The sequence below is a fragment of the Rhinolophus sinicus genome, linkage group LG03 (assembly GCF_036562045.2).
Source record: "Rhinolophus sinicus isolate RSC01 linkage group LG03, ASM3656204v1, whole genome shotgun sequence".
Classification (NCBI taxonomy): domain Eukaryota; kingdom Metazoa; phylum Chordata; class Mammalia; order Chiroptera; family Rhinolophidae; genus Rhinolophus; species Rhinolophus sinicus.
The window spans coordinates 50,961,784-50,978,227 of NC_133753.1; the positions used below are offsets into that span (position 1 = coordinate 50,961,784).

The window sequence follows — 16,444 nt, forward strand, 5'->3', positions numbered from 1 at the left end:
CAAATATTTCAGAAAAGATGGGATAAACTCTGAGGAGATTTGAATATATCATGAAGGGTGTAATGGTCTTTGAAGAATGAAGTAATCCTTGGACCTATCTTTACATGTATAATGTTGAATTATGTAGTGTCTAGGTTCTGAAAAGTATGGACTTTTGACAGTCTAATACCTCCAAACTGTTAGATTAAAAAAAAAATTGAATGACCTATAATTTTCTGATCTTCCAAGCAAGAAATTAGCAGTAAATTTGCTGTGTCTTATAAAAAAAGAGGGGGTGAAAAATCCAAAAGGAAACTATGAAGATCATCTTAACAGCCAAAAATAATGTGACAAAGTCATTGATAGAAAAATCCTCCCAGAGCCTTCTTTTCTCAGAATCTATTTGCTTTTGTTCACAATTCTAACATTTCTCTTACTGTATGAGGGTATGAAAGTATTGGAGGTGTGGGGAACACACTTAACCCAATAGAAAGTTACATTTGACAGTTTAGTAGTCTGGGAAGAACAGAACAATTACTGAAGTCATAAAAAAACTTAAAAATTGAAGTCTTCTGGAGGTATTAGAGAAGGGCAGAATAAGATTGTGTTATAACTGTGTTTTAGTAAATACTCAGGCTGATGATCCTCAGTTGTAAGAGGATCGGTTGTAAGACAAAGGAAATTTCAATTCTATGTATTAGAGAGATTTCCACTCAAAATCATAAGATGAAAAATTAAGTGTTTAAAGAAATGCTTTTTATTTTTTCATTATGCCAGATAAATGAGGCATTTCTATACTTAAATTTCTCACTTGTAGGTTAAACCTAGTTAATAAATTAAGTTTTTTGTACTCTTAGAATTATGTGACCAAAGGAAATATTTCTCCATCAGTCTAGATTTTTAATATTATAATATAGTTTTCTATTTTTTAAATTATTTATCTTGCTGGGCAAATAACAGGGAGTTTCTGCCCTTTTGGGCTAGGTGTTAGTCCACAAAAGTGTTAAAGACTAAATAGGTTTGCAGACAAAAATCACGTCACTTAAAATACCAATGTCTTGGCTCTTACCTTCAGTCCATGATTCAAAGTCAACTAATTATTTTTAATCTTTATCTTAGAAATTATGGCAAGCTTGATTTTTGTTTTAATGATACAATGTTGAAAAGCAAATTTAACTTTTAAACCCCCTCCTCCTACTTTCCAACCAGCTTCATATCATTTGATGTTTAGTGCTTAGCTTTCCTTTGTGACTAAATTATGAACCCAAAATACCTTTTTTTCTATTTTCTTTCACAAGAGAAGTATAATTAATGGAACACTATTACAAATCTTTGTCCAGTATCTTAAAGGGGATTGTTGGTTATACTTTTGTTCAAATAGCTTCTGAAATATTTGACACTTTCTTATTTTAAAAATGAGGTAAGGAAGCCAAAACGTTCATGAAGAATATATCAAGTGGGAAAGCAACTTTTTTCTTATAGTAATTAGAGCAAAATTTCAAAAGATTAACTTTACTATCTTTATTTTGAAAGTGTTTTTTAGTGGATCAGCTAGCCTCTTTCTATAAGTTAGTTTAACAATTATTTATTGAATGACTACTGCATACATGCCAGGCACTGTGCTTGGTGCTGGGAATGATTATCAGTAGACAGATGTTCTATTTTTCATTGTTACTGTTAGGTTGGTACAAAAGTAATTGCAGTTTAAAAGGTTAAAAATAATTGCAAAAACTGCAATTACTTTTGCACCAACCTAATAGTAATAATATGTTTTAACTAAGTACTAGTTGCTGCTCACATCTCAAATTCAGCTAGATAGATTTTATGTTATAATTTCCCCAATTAAGAAAAATATATAAAAATGGCTTTTTAAAGAAGAATGAATTTAACGTTCATGTGCAAATTAAATTTTCAAGAGTTTGTTGCTTTCATTAATAGGTGAAAAAGGAAGTTTTAGCCATGGGTCTGTTATTGATGGAAGATTTGAAGGATTCATCCAGACTCATGGTGGCACATTTTATGTTGAGCCAGCAGAGAGATATATTAAAGACCGAAGTCTGCCTTTTCACTCTGTCATTTATCATGAAGATGATATCAGTAAGTACTTAACTTTTACCAAGTAGCCTTTTGCAAAAGGCATGTAAATAGTTAAAACTATGTGGAGACAAATTAAACCTGAGCTGTTTTCTTTCCTGAGCTATTAATCAGGCTAGAATAATAGTTTCACAACCAAAGTCTCCATTTAATAAACAGATCTAATGAAAGGAAGCAGTTTCCTTATCAATCCACGCCAGTCCTACTTTGTTGATATGGTACAACAAATTCTATTTGATCTACATATAAGGTATGATTGAACTGGAAATCCTATATTCTGATATCAGCCAGTCCTTTAATGCTGTAACACCCTTGGATGTGTTACACCGAAGCACTATTATCTTATGTCAGTTTTAGTGTGATATTTGTGTAGTAATTAAGGAATATTTTAGGAATTTTATAATTTCTGAATCCTTTGAGTATTTCTTTCTGGAATCTTGAAATAATGACTTCAGCTTGGTAAGACTCTAGGTTTATCTTTAGGGATTTTGTCCTCTATCATGGCCTTTATATGATGGTAATTGGTCAGGAGAGTTCTTTTTTTGTGTTTTAAGAGTAGAAAATGTATTTAAACTTCACTTTTTAATTCTGCTATTATTTATATGTCGGTAGTCATTTAATCATAGAATGCTTTAATGAAATACCACAAATTCATCCCTCTATATGCCTCTTGAATACTTATATTTTATTTTTCATTGTAATTAGACTAGTCTCTATTTTTGCGTAATTTTTTTTTTTAACTTAGCAGCTTCCTCCTGGCTTCGTTTTCCTTTCTACAGCTGCAAATTTATTGTTAATAATTTCATTCTCATCCCTAGTAATGTACTGGGAAGCCTTAACTCTTTTGACTTTTCACAGCTCTGACAGTTTCTGTACTTTAGTTTGTCCAAATGTTTGTCATTTCTGATGCTGGATTAGTACAGAAAATAGCATAATTATTCTAGATAGGATACATTTATAATTTTAGCTACTTGCTAAATCATAAATTCATTAATGCTACTTGTCCATATTTTTGCTCATCCTTATTTGATTCCTTTCCCAACTTCCCCTCCTGGTATTTCAAACTCCCCTCAGTCTCCAAGCTCCCGTCCTCCTTCACAAGTTGGAATGTGAATTCCTTTGCCTGCCTTCCTTTCTACAAGCAGAATTACCATCTTTTTTATTTGTATGTTTCTTTGTGATTTTCTTAGTAATTTAGTCTTTTTGCAGGTTTACCTCCTCTGTCAATGGATGTAAGTTCTCCAACTGTAATTTCTGTTTCTTTTGCTCCTTTAACATTCCAAATATCATGTCTGCAGAAGGTTCTTCACAGATACTTAATGAAATCTTGAAACCTTTCCCCATAATGTTTTCTCAAAATCAAACAAGACCTTTTGGGGAAGGAAGGAGAGAGAGGAGGAGAGAAGTCTGAGAGATTTCGAACTCATCTTTTTCTTCCCATCATATTGTAATAAAACCTTTTCCCTTGCTTTACACTTCCCATAAGTACCCTCCACTGTGTTTATTCTGCCTTTTATGATTTCTTTTATTTTGTCTTCTCTCCTCTTGTCTACTTGTATGTACAGTAGTTGAAGATATTCTGCACTTTGTTCCCAGTTTTATTTCTTCCTCATATAATTGTGTTTCTCTTGTATCTTACTTGTATCTTACAGTAACTTTCAAATATTTTCCTTTATTTCTTTTTTCCCTTTTTCTTTTTGCCCAAAGATGATGAGTTATTTTGGAGGAACAGTGACATTGGATGAGACTTAATTTTCTATTCCTTTTGGCATTTAACTTTACTATTGATTTCAACTCTTATATTTTATTTGTCCAAGTAAATATATATTCGAGATACAGAGGGCTTTTCACCTTCTTTTTAAAAAATTATTATTATTGCATACCAATTGTGGTATTAGAGCTTAAAAGTAGTACTGTTTAGAGTGATTTTCTCTGGTAATTGGAAATGTAACAACATGAGGATGAGAATATGGGAAGGAATTGCTTTAAACAGTTTTTAATGCTTACAAATTTAGACAATTACTTTTGAAAAACTGAAAAACTATGTGAAAATTGGTCAAGGTAACCATGGTTTAAGAAAAGAAAACACCCATGCATTAACCTTTTAGTTACTAGTTGCCATATTCTAGATTCTAGACCAAGCAAGGGTTGGTAAACTTTTTCTGTAAAGGGGCCAGATAGTGAATATTTCTGGCTTTGTGGGCCATATGAGCTCTATTGCAACTACTCAAGTCTGCCGTTGTAGTGTGAAAACATCTATAGAAAGTAAGTAAACTAATGAGTGTGGCTGTGTTCCAATAAAACTTTAGTTATATACACTTAAATTTAAATTTCATATAATTTTTACATAATATCAAATATTCTTTTAATTTTTTCAACCGTTTGAAAATATAAAAACTTAGCTTGCACGCCAAACAGAAGGACTCATTGTCCAGCAGTCTTGTAGTTTGTCTACCCTCTTCTATGGGATGGATAGGTAAATTTGCTTTCTATCGGCTTCTTTTAACCTTACTGTACAGAACACCTAAGGTTGTAATACTAATAGTAGTAGTAGTAATAAGAATAGTGCTTACTGTTTAATGTGTACCTAGCACTATATAAAGTTCTTTACTTGAATTTTTTGATTTAATCTTCACAATAACCCTATGTGGTATAGGCACACATATTATCCCCATTTTATAGGTGAGGAAACTAAGGCTTAGAAAACTTATGTCCCTTGATTGTGGATCTCGTGTTTTTAACCATGTGCTCTTATGGGAAAAAGCTGTGAATTCTTATTGCCATTACTTCATTGACTTCTAGGGCTTTTCTGAAATCTGTAACCCTCTATAAATCACACATTTGCATTTATTGCTGTTTTAAACCACATTTTCTTAATATATTTAGCAATGGGTGTTTTATTTTACAACAAATTAAAAGGTAGATAATGTCTCTTTAATGTATATTTTTGTTTTCATATAATTTGCTTAAGTGCTAATAATTTATTTTCACCACTGAAGTACTGCACAATTGTTTAGAGCACTGTGTATATATACGTGTGTGTGTATTTGGTATCTCCTTGTATGTATTATTTTTAGCAGAAGCAAATGACAGGGGAGGCACACCAAACTTGGGTAGGAGTTCTGATGAGAATTTGGCTACCCTACTCTTAATACTGTTTTTGCCACTGTAGGCATAAATGTATGAAACTACCGTGGAAAATAATATTGCTATTCTGGAGAGCCTTAGGGAATGGCGTCTGAGGCCTGAACCAGAACACAGAGACAGTTTTCAGCTAAAGTTTCTAGGCGCTTTGATACCCAGTTAGATGTGATGATGATAACTACATGTAGTTATCAGCTTAAAATTCCCACTTGTTCAATTCCGTATTTAGGTAGTAAAAAGCACTCTCTTCTAGGACATAGAAGTATGAACAGTTATGACAAGGTAAGAATACCACTTAATCCTCTGCCCCTTGGCACAGTTTATTTTAAAGAAACTGGGAAAAACACTGTCCATAAACTCTACTGTTAATCTTACTAATTTAGGGATTTAGGACATTAATTAAGTTAATCAATCTTAGGATTAATTAAATTTAGGACAGCTTTTAGGAATGACTGACATATGATTGCTTGGAATCACCAGTTGTAAATAGTGTACACTGCACTCTTTTGTGTACTACCTCTCTGAGAGGGCAAAGGTCTCAGTAATTTTTCCGTGCTGTAGTTGTATAGAAATATTTCATCTCTGCATTTAAAACTATTTTAAGTAAATATATGAGGCTGCAGAGTGGTTTGGATTTATTCTTCTTATTTCAAATTTCTGTTCCTCTGTGTGGTATAGAAAAACCAAGAGAGCTTGAATTTGCCTGTGCCTCCTGCTTTCAGCACGTGTCAGCCGTGACTGTATTTGTTGCTTCGTTCCCTTTGTGCTTCAATGGAAAGACCCCTTATTCCTTGTATTGAAAAATTGAGATCATTAAACTTTATTTCAGAGTGAAGTCCGCATTCATGTAGAAGCCTCCTCATTTGTAGAAACTTGAGGATATTGCTTCTAAAACCTTTTAAAAATCTGTTAATTTCATATTATGTTTTTGAAGCTGTTAACATAAATGAATTTTGCCACAGTCACTAAGACTTCTTTTTGTGTCACTATTAGTGGAAGGGAGGCACAAATGAAAGAAGAGGGAAAAAAGAGTTGAATTGGAAAGTATTGATAATGGTTAGCATTGTTCAAATCTGATATTACCAGTTTGCTAATGTCATTCCACATATAACAGGAAATTCTGAGGACTGTCCAAAAAGTGTTCTAGCTATACTTAAGGTCTAGTCTAGAACTTGAAAAATCTGTTTATGCAAATCAAGTTGTGACAAACTATGCTAGACAATTGGAAAGACTGAGGAATGGAGTGTCCTGATTGCTTGATAATTACCATGTTTCCCTGAAAATAAGACCTAGACGGACAATAAGCTCTAATGTGTCTTTTGGAGCAAAAATTAATATAAGACCCGGTATTATTTTCCTATAATAATAAGACTGGGTATAATATAATAAAATAATAATAATAATAATATAATAACATAACATAATGTAATATAATACCAGGTCTTAGGTTAATTTTTTTGCTCCAAAAGACACATTAGAGCTGATTGTCTGGCTAGGTCTTATTTTCGGGGAAACACGGTAGTTATTACAGGTAGAATGAAGGCTAAGGAGGTTATTATGGTCAGCAGGTAATAGGTTAATGGATGGCCTTTGAAAAGAGGTATGGAAACCTGCTGCTGACTGAAAAATTCAACCAGTGTTTATTGATTTGTGAATATACGGCAAGGATTAAGACTTTTTTAAAACCCTTTAGGGAAATTCCCAGTCAATAGTAGAGAGTGAGACTGTGATAAATGCTATAACAGAAATGTCCTCAAAGCATTGAGGGTGGTACATACTGAGGGAGCCTTGAGAGATATTTAGGAAGACTTCCCAGGGGAAGTGGCATTTGACTTGAACTTTGAAGATAGGGATAGACTTTAGACAGCTAGAGATAAGAATCTGTGATGATGGGAGAAAGGTAGCTATTACTCTGGCTGCAGTAATACTTCATTTTAGCTGCCACAGCTCAGGAATTTCAGGACTTAAACTAAACTGACATCTTTGGCGAATCACCTGTTTTCTGTGTATAGGTGTATATAGCCTGAAATTGAACAAATGGTCACCCAAAATTAGTGTGTTACAAGTTTTCATTACAGGTTTCAGCTTTACAGGTTTAGTGATTGATTAATACATTAATTAACATTATTTGATGCCTACTCTGTACAAGACATTTTCAGATATTGTGGCAACGGATCTGTCTTAATGCACTTTAAAGTCTAGTGATTCTATTTATAATTGATCAGAATAATAGAGCAACATTTTCTCCTACTAACCTGATGCCTATGATCTGCTTGTCTCCAACACTAACTCTTATTAAAAACCATGGGTGAGGTGGTACATGACTGGCCCAGCTCAGCACCTCTGTTGCCTGAGATCAGTGTTATGAGTGCATGTGGAAAAGTGGACCATCTTCAACTTCCTTTCCTTTTCAGGGACAGTCATACTATGCCCCTCTTCTCATGCTCTTTCCTCATCCTGCCCAGAGACTGCGTGAGGCGTAAGGGATACTAGGGAAAAAGGAACTCCTATCCCCTGGAATTAAAAGGGAGAAGGACATTTGAGGTCCTCTCTACCCATTCTAACATCCCTCTTTTAAAAAACAAAATTCAGCTGAGTAAATTTTCAAGTCTTATTAGCATTATTCAGCAGTTCATGAATTGGGCAGCATCCCATCTGGCAGACAGAAAGGAAGTCAAGGAGCTGTACAAAATGAAAGACCTACAGGCAGAAAGGAGCAGGAACAAGAAGTTACACTAGCAAAAAGTGATTGGTTGTGGCAAGGTCACTTTCCTTTAAGGAATGGCGGTGATCTGTCAGGCAGATTCCCTCACTAGTGCTGACCAGGTGATTCTTGATTGACTGATTTAACATTCAATTTCTGGCAGACACGTAAAGTGTAATTAAGTCTTGGTATGGTGACATGGGGCTTAGACTAAGTGACTCCATTGTGGGCCTGTTATCTTATTTTTAACACCTGTAAACTCATCAATTCTCCTTAAAAAAAAAAAAAAAAAAAAAAGCCTGTTCTCTTTACTATCCTTCCTTCAGTGAATCCATGTTGATTTTTGGCAACTTTGGGAATAAATGGCATTTTCATGGGCAAGGCTCCACCTACCTACCCTCCAGATACTAACAAAGCAACTTTTTGTACATTATCTGTCTGAGGAGTCACTCTGTTTTAAATTTAATTAATATAATAAAAGTTGGATTATTTTATTGGGTTTGGTGATTCACAGCATGTTGAAGTGATTACACCAAGTTTTGACTGTTAGAGTCATCTCATAGGCAAGGCCTTGGACTTAGTCAAATCCCTAACCTGCCAGTAACATAAAGGGAGGGATAGCTTGCTGGGGGTAGTGAGGATGAAAGGTCTACTCTAGTTAGTATGGAGTGAGAAGTGGGTGTTTTATACATGGTTCTGTTGGGCAGCGAATCTGAACTATAAATAGTCTCCCTTTCTGGAGTGAATGAGAGTTAACTGGAGCTATTTCCTGCTTGAGGTGATATCACAATATAATGTATTATTATATTTGTGCCTCCTGCAACAAAACAAAACCAAGAGGTTGGCATGCAAAGGACCTGGAAGAAAGGCAATAGATTTAAAGCTGATCTTTGTTTTAAATAGGCTGAATATTCTACACCAAATGACTCATTCTTTGTGAAAGAATATGCTGTGTGGCCTTTTCAGGGGACTACAGTGCATCCTATGATTTAGCATCTCAATGAGGGCTTATTCATTAGTTGAACAAAGGCTTTTTCTAGAATTGGGGATTATATTGTCAGTAATTTTAAAGGGAAAATGTCATTGTCCATTTTCATAGTTAATGTGGTAGCCAGGGAAAATAGGCTCTTTTAGAAGTTTTAAAAGTATATAGGAAAAATTTTATATTTTATATTTTTTATTTTTTCTATTGGGAGAGTTTTGTGCTGAGAATTTGATCCATGTATAAATACTGCTTTGCTGCTTGGGGAATTTTTTTTTTTTAATCCTAAATACAAGTTTTCAAAAAGAGTGTATGTCTTTAATTTATATACAAAATATAATTTACAAAGAAAACACTAATTTTTCTTTTAAAATATTCTAATTCTTGATATTTCTAATGTTTTAAATTACAGTACTAAATTAACAGTTTTACTCTTTTTCAGCCCCCTATATATTTATAAACAATATAAGAGAGTTTTAGTATTTTGATAAAAAATACTAAGGGTCATGGAACAATTGTAATTTTGCCCATGGATTATTAAGATCACGTTGTATAGTTTCAGCTTGCATGGTCACTTTTGCTGCCTCTCCTAATGTGCCAAAGTGAGCACTGCCTGGAGTTAACTAGCTAATTGAGAATGGACCCTGGGAATACAGTGTCTTTGCCATGTGGCCTAAATGAACTGTTTGAGGTTACAGATTATGATTTTTGAGTGAAAGGAGTTATAGTTACCAATTTTTCTCCAGCCCCATTCAGCAGCAGGGGTATAGGTAGAGAGTCGAGTTTAAACAGCATTTGGTTGAGAGTTAGGAGGTGGGTGCCAAGGGAATTTAAGGCAAATGCAGTGGAGTAATTATAATAATAATTTAGTATGGGATTTTAAAGTGTATCAGGAAAAGAAAGAAACATCCAGTGCTGGCCATTGAACAAGGTAGTAGCGTGGGTGGATTAAAGGGTTTTAGGAGTGTTGAAGGACTGCTGGAGTCTAAAGGGAATGTTCTGAACAGATAAGTGGTAGAAAGTACGGTTGGAAGTTGAGATTATGAAAGCGTTTCAGTTATCAGTAATGACAGGCTCAGTAGTATGAACGTGTAAGTGAGAAAAGGTGGTGTATCAGAAGGATCATCAACGTGACTGCAGGAGTCACTGAGAATTACGATGGGGTAGTGTTAGAGAGAGTGACAATGAGTTAGGAGCTACAAGTAAGGAAATAGAGGGAAGTAGTGACTTGGGGGGGGGGGTTCCAAATAGCTCTCATAAATTGGAGTAGTTGGTGGTATAGTCTCATGTTTATGAAAGCCAGGCCACAATGAGAATAGTCCTCATGGTCCCAAGGCTGAAAGTGGTAAGTAGCTGTGAGTGTTTCAGTGAAGTAAGGGGCAAAGGAATGTCTTCCCCAGAACAGGAAGAGTTCTGGAGTTCTCCTTTGATTCCTGCTAGAAACCTCCTAATGGAGGTGAGGAATGCTACAGAAGGACTCTCTTGACCCCTGCCAGGTGATAGACAAGAGAGGTGATTTTCTAAAACATAGGTACTCTCTTGGTTCCAGCCAGGTGGATAGGGGTGGGATAGGGGCAGGGAATCTGATTATTAAATCTAGACCATCTTTTCAACCTGGGGAGTGATGGCCTGATAGAGTATGGTTATGTTCTTAAGTTTCTTCTGGCTTCCTTTCAGTTCCTGTGGATACTAGCCTGTAGGTGGTGGGGTATTACACTGGGACTTACTCAACTTCTGACTATGTGGAGGAGTGGTAGAAAGAAATCCACACGTTTTGTATGTGTGTGTATTATATACACAGTGTTATAAATATGTGTATGCATGTATCTATTAGGTTGGTGCAAAAGATGGTGCGGTTTAAAAGGTTAAAAATAATTGCAAAACAGCAATTACTTTTGCACCAGCCTAAGTGTTTATGTATATAAATATATCAATTTTATATATTTTATCAAGTAGATTAGATACCCATCAGACACTACTTGTTTGATTACCTTAATCTTAATGTTTGTAGGGGAGTGAAATTTGCCATCCCAGGTACGTCTCTTTGGCATTTGGATTATTTTAGGCTGATTATTTTTAAGAAACAGAAGACTCAGGAAGTTTTTTTTTTTTTTTTACTGTCCCCTTACCTGCTTAAAAAAAATTTAGGTAGGGGGCTTATTCCAGGAATGGAACTATCACCAAAGATAACTACAAAGAATATGAGCAAGATGTGGTGGGGCGGGGGGAGCTTAGCAAGGCCTGTTGTTCATATTCATCTCCATGACAGCAAACATTTGTTCTTCCGTCTCCCTGTAAATTGTCTTCTTCCCCTTTGAAGTGCCAGACCCTTACTCCTTTCCCTTAGCTCAGGGTGTTCTGTAAGCTTTAGTTACCTCCTGCCCTTTGGGCCTCATATTTTTATGGAGCCTCTGTGTATATACAAAATATTAAATTTGTTTTTCTCATGTTAATATGTCTCATGTCAGTTTAATTCTTAGACCAGCCAGAAGAACCAAGAAGGTAGAGGAGAAATTTTTCCTCCCCGACACGTTCAAATGCCCACCAGCTTCAGTGCCAATGTAGTGATAACATGGAGTGTGAATGTGTTGAGTATTGTTATCTGGAGAATGTTTATGTTTTATTGGGATACTATATAATAGGAATTGCTGATTATATATAAATCAGACATGTATACTCTTCTTTGGCTTCCCTTATCATTACATTAAAGAAAATGATGTTGTAGTTGTTTAAGATAGATCCTTATTTTTGTTCTGTTCTTGAACTTAGTAAGATGTTCAGTTAAATGCCATGCACAGAGTTTGGAAACTATAAAATCCTCTCTTCCAGAAATACTTTGTAGTAGCTCTTTTGTGCCTGTGTAGAAGCAGATTTAAAGTATAGTATGCTTTGACTAAAGGTCAATTCTAATTTCTATCATGATTAGATTATGAACTTTGTTATTTCTCAAATTTGATTAAAATCAGACATATCAACTGCCTTACATTTTGAAGTATATTAGTTGAACTAAACTATACATGGAAACAGAAATGTTGTTTTGATGTGTTCATTATGTGATGGACTTGTAACTAGATTGCTAATGAACTTCATAACTTTTTATTTTCTGAAACTGAAAATCTTGCATTGAAATCCTCTTTTGAAAAACTGTTTGAAGTGTGATAATAGTACTTATTTCTCTAAGCATGCAATATTTTTAATCTGGGTGTTGTAGAGTCTGCTTCGGTATTTAAAAGGTGGAATTATTATTGCACTGTGAGTATCAGTCTTCAACTTAACTATATGGCTGATTTTTTTTTGGCAAAAGTTATATCTTTGGATGAGTGAAAACAAGTTATAAATGAAAAGATTTAGAAAATAACAAATATCAACACTACTAAAGGATTTCTTTTATGCTAGGCCAAGATTATTTTGGTATTGCCTACGATAAGAAAATTGGCCAAATGCCAGTAGAGAGCAGATATAAGATCATTTCTTCTATTCCTGACAAAAGTTTTTACCATGTGTTTGAAGTAATGCTAACTGCAGTACCAAACAGCCTCTAAGTTCAGGGAGAAAATGCACTACCAGCTCATTTCTCATCATGGAACAGCTTAATGTGAATATTCCTTATTGGGCAGCTTTCCTTCAATAAGTGACTAGGAATCTCACTACTTTATTTTGTGGCTATATTATATTGCTGTTCCCAGGTGTTTCCTACCAACCATTCAGAAGGGAAAAGAGCATGGAGGACCCTGGCTAGTATACTTCCCTACTGTTCACATTATTTCAACTAGAACTCGGTTATGTCACACTTAACTTGGAAGGTAGGCTGGGAAATTTAGTCCAGATTTGTACTCAAGATAGTGAAGAACCTATTTGGTCGTTGATTGCCAAAGTGTGCCAAGAGTAAAATTGTTTTTTCAAATAAAATCTTTGAATATTTAAAAACTTTTTTTCTTTTCTACTGGTTATGTGATTGATGAACTGTTAGGAAGATGTTTTGGGGAAGGTTGTATATTTTGGTAAACAAATTTTTTTTTCGCAGCTCCCACCTTTTTTTTTTTGTATTTGATAATAATGAGGGTGTGGGATGGGGAGATCAGTTATGGTAGACATTTGGGGAAAGTTCATCTGAAAACTGGATGTAGTGATTTAATCACAGGACTTTTCTTTTGAAAGGCTAAGTTAAATCGTTTTATTTGGGAGTGGGGTCATTGATGTCCATGCTTTTGTGTCTGTTGTCACGTTCGTGTGTGAGAGAGGCAGCAGTTTGGGAGGTTATTAAGATAATTTTAAGAAACTTTATGATAAATTAGAACTGTAGTTTAAAATAACTCTTTGTGTGTAAATGGTAAAATAGATTAACTTAAGTATTGTCTTAATAAACAAATCTAAATTAAGGCACCACAAACTGATCTATAAGGGAAAAATAAGAACATATAACACACCAGTTGAATCAGAAATTAGTTGCTTATCACATTGGAACAGAAATTAAAATAAGCTTTTGAAAATATATTAAATAGTCTTACCCATTTTCTTTGGCAAAGTATTTTGTGTAAAAGTATTCTGAGAGCATTTTTTACTTACCTGCCTAGATAGTGCCAGGGTTGGCAGAAGGATTCCTCCTCATTCATTCACATTGTTATCTTGTAAGAAATAGATAAACCATTTTATTATCCATGATTTAAGGGAAAACTAGCCAAACAATCAGGCCACATTTTTAGTTGCTGGAGACTGGACTATCCCAGTATTGGGTAAAATAACACAAAATGATGGATGTATATAAATAATATCAAACTATGAACTTGGCTTTCTGTAATAATCAAAACAAGTAGGAAAATTCAAAGAGATCTGGTCTGTTAACTGAATAAAGAACTTAAGTATGTACACTTGTCTGTACATTGTGTTCTAGACATGGAAGAACTTCCTTAGCTGGTGGTCTAGGCAAGCTAGTTTCCATTAAGAATCTGGGCAAGGCTCATTGGGACATTTTCAGGTAAAAATTATAGTATATAGAAGAAGGCATTGTGGTGATAATACCCTGAATCTACTTAATACTGAGAATTGAAAATCTTGGCATACTACACTGTGAGACTCTCCAGCCTTTATGGTAGATTCTTATTAAATATATGTTGTATGGTATTGTTTTTTCTCTTTACTAAAGTCAGCCTTTGAAACAATAAAAAATATGTGCATTAGTTTTTTTCTTGTTCGTCACTTTAGTTGTGTTGGCTTTCCATTTCAAAATCATTTGAACTTGTTCCACTGATACTGCAGTCTTTTAGTCCTAATTTTATTTTGACAGTTTCAAACTTAAAAATAGTCGAAACAATTGTATAATGAACACATACATACTTCCCCCAGATTTGCCATTTTTTTGAAACATTTTATAGCTCTCCCAACACACTTTTTTTGGGAACCATTTGAAAGTAGGTTGCAGACATCATGAAAAATTATTGCTAAATACTTGAGCACACATCTCCTACGAACATGTACATTTTCCTAAATATCTATAGTAGTGTTTTACCTAAAAAATTAACATGAATTCAATAATATAATTTACTATACAGTCTATAATAAAATTTCTCCAATTGTCCAAAAAAAATTTTTTGGGCATTTGTTTATGATGTCTCTTTTTGTGTCTTAATTACCAGGCTCTCCCACCCATAGTTCTCAACTTTTTCTCTTTTTTAATGACATTGCCTTTTTTTCATGTGACTCATAGAATGTTCCACATTTTCGGTGTGTCCAATTGTTTATTCCTGATTAGATTCAGTTAACATACTTTGGCAAAAATACTGCACAGATGAAGCTGAATGTTTACCTGCATCACAGCAGGAGGCACATAATACACATCAGAATGTCCTATTATGGTGATGATTAATTTGATCACTTGGTAAATGAAGTGGTAATCACTATATAGCTCTTTAGTGTGAAGGTACCTTTTCCCTTTATCATTATTAAGTAATCTGTTGGGTGATACTTTTGGAGAAGATGACTATTCTGTTACCCAAATCTTTCACTCAGTGGTTTTAGCGCCCATTGATGATCCTTGCCTAAATTAGCTTATACATGCGGGGTTATAAAATGGTAACTTTTAAGTCTATTTCTTTCACATTTATTGATTAGAATTTTACAATTGTTGCAATCTTGACCCCTGATAAAATCTAATTTAAAGTTTAAATCAGAGCTATTGTATCAGTATAGGTAGATCATCCATAACCCTTACCTTCTACTTGCCAGTTTAGATTTGTATTATTATATTTAATTCATATTTCCAATGAAATAGATTACTAGTGTCCTCTATATTCTAGATTTTATTAAGAAACTACCTACAGTATTTCTAATTATAATTCTGTGTATTACATCTATAAGCTACTTAAGGATTTTTCAGTACTTCCCCTCTCACCCTTGTGTTGGTATTTTATTTTGACAGTTCTCTTAATTATGGTTACCAGATTGAATTATAAAACAGGTTCATGAACTAAGGAGGACCTTAACAGAGAAGTGGGTGAACTTTTAGAGAGTGAAGTAAATTTTTACATGACTAAACTAAAATGAACAGCTATCTGCAAATAGAACCAAGGATAAATTAATCATTATTTAATTATAAAGGGAGAAAAATGATAAAATAGTTATTGGTTTACAAAGCATTTGCTTGAATTATCCATTGAATAAATTTAAACTCTGTCTGCTTTTACTGTGCCATGGAACATGTTTCTAGGTCACTTTTATGAGGCCAGTTGGTATTCATGAAGGAATTCAATCCAAATATTATATTAGCCTAACTGTAGTTCTGATTGAGGTGGCATTGTACATTTGCAGTAAAGGAAATTTAATGTGTTTACAGGGAAAGTTATAAATTACAAAATGAAGTAAATTGCAGTATAAAGATGCTCTATATATCCAAACTGGGAAAGGTTGGGAAAGTTAAATCCAGAATAAACAATGATTATTGTTCTTTTTTAGAATTCACACATCATCCATATGATAAAGATCTAGAGACCAGTGGTGTTTTATTGAGGGAGAACTTAGGAACCTGCCAGGTTTGAAAATTGAATGCCTAGCATAATTTCTTTCCTACAGGTACTCAATAAGCATGTATGACTTTTATTAATTATGACAGTTAAATTTTCATTAATAAGATAATTCATAATACCTGAATATGTGATGGTAATGGCATTTCTTCTTTGTGTTTTAGATTACCCCCATAAATATGGTCCACAGGGCGGGTGTGCAGATCATTCGGTATTTGAAAGGATGAGGAAGTACCAGATGACTGGCGTAGAGGAAGTAACGCAGGTAAGGATTTTAATACTAGCTTGCATTTAAGAAATGGAAATGAACTTGAGAATGTGTTCCTACATTAAAAATATGTTTTCTAGGATTTCGGAAAGATTTATACCACTGTGTGGAAATATTTATATTTTTTAATGCTCAAAGAGGCCAGGTAACTTGCCTATAATAAAGATGTGGTGCTCAGATTTGAATACAAATCTGCATGACTCAGTAAACATTACATTACGTGTCCAAAACATACTCAGTCTTACATGTTTTATTGT

At 34.2% G+C, this 16,444-nt stretch overlaps 1 protein-coding gene across 21 annotated transcripts in view; it reads left to right on the forward strand.

Moving 5' to 3' along the window:
- Positions 1-16,444, forward strand: part of LOC109447661 (disintegrin and metalloproteinase domain-containing protein 10) — a 240,849-nt gene that overhangs the window by 176,108 nt on the left and 48,297 nt on the right. For all 21 annotated transcript variants that reach the window (XM_074327662.1, XM_074327659.1, XM_074327660.1 and 18 more), the window contains 2 exons: positions 1,918-2,076; positions 16,084-16,184. In XM_074327662.1, the coding sequence (XP_074183763.1) occupies positions 1,918-2,076; positions 16,084-16,184 (260 nt within the window). The remainder of the gene's footprint in view (positions 1-1,917; positions 2,077-16,083; positions 16,185-16,444) is intronic.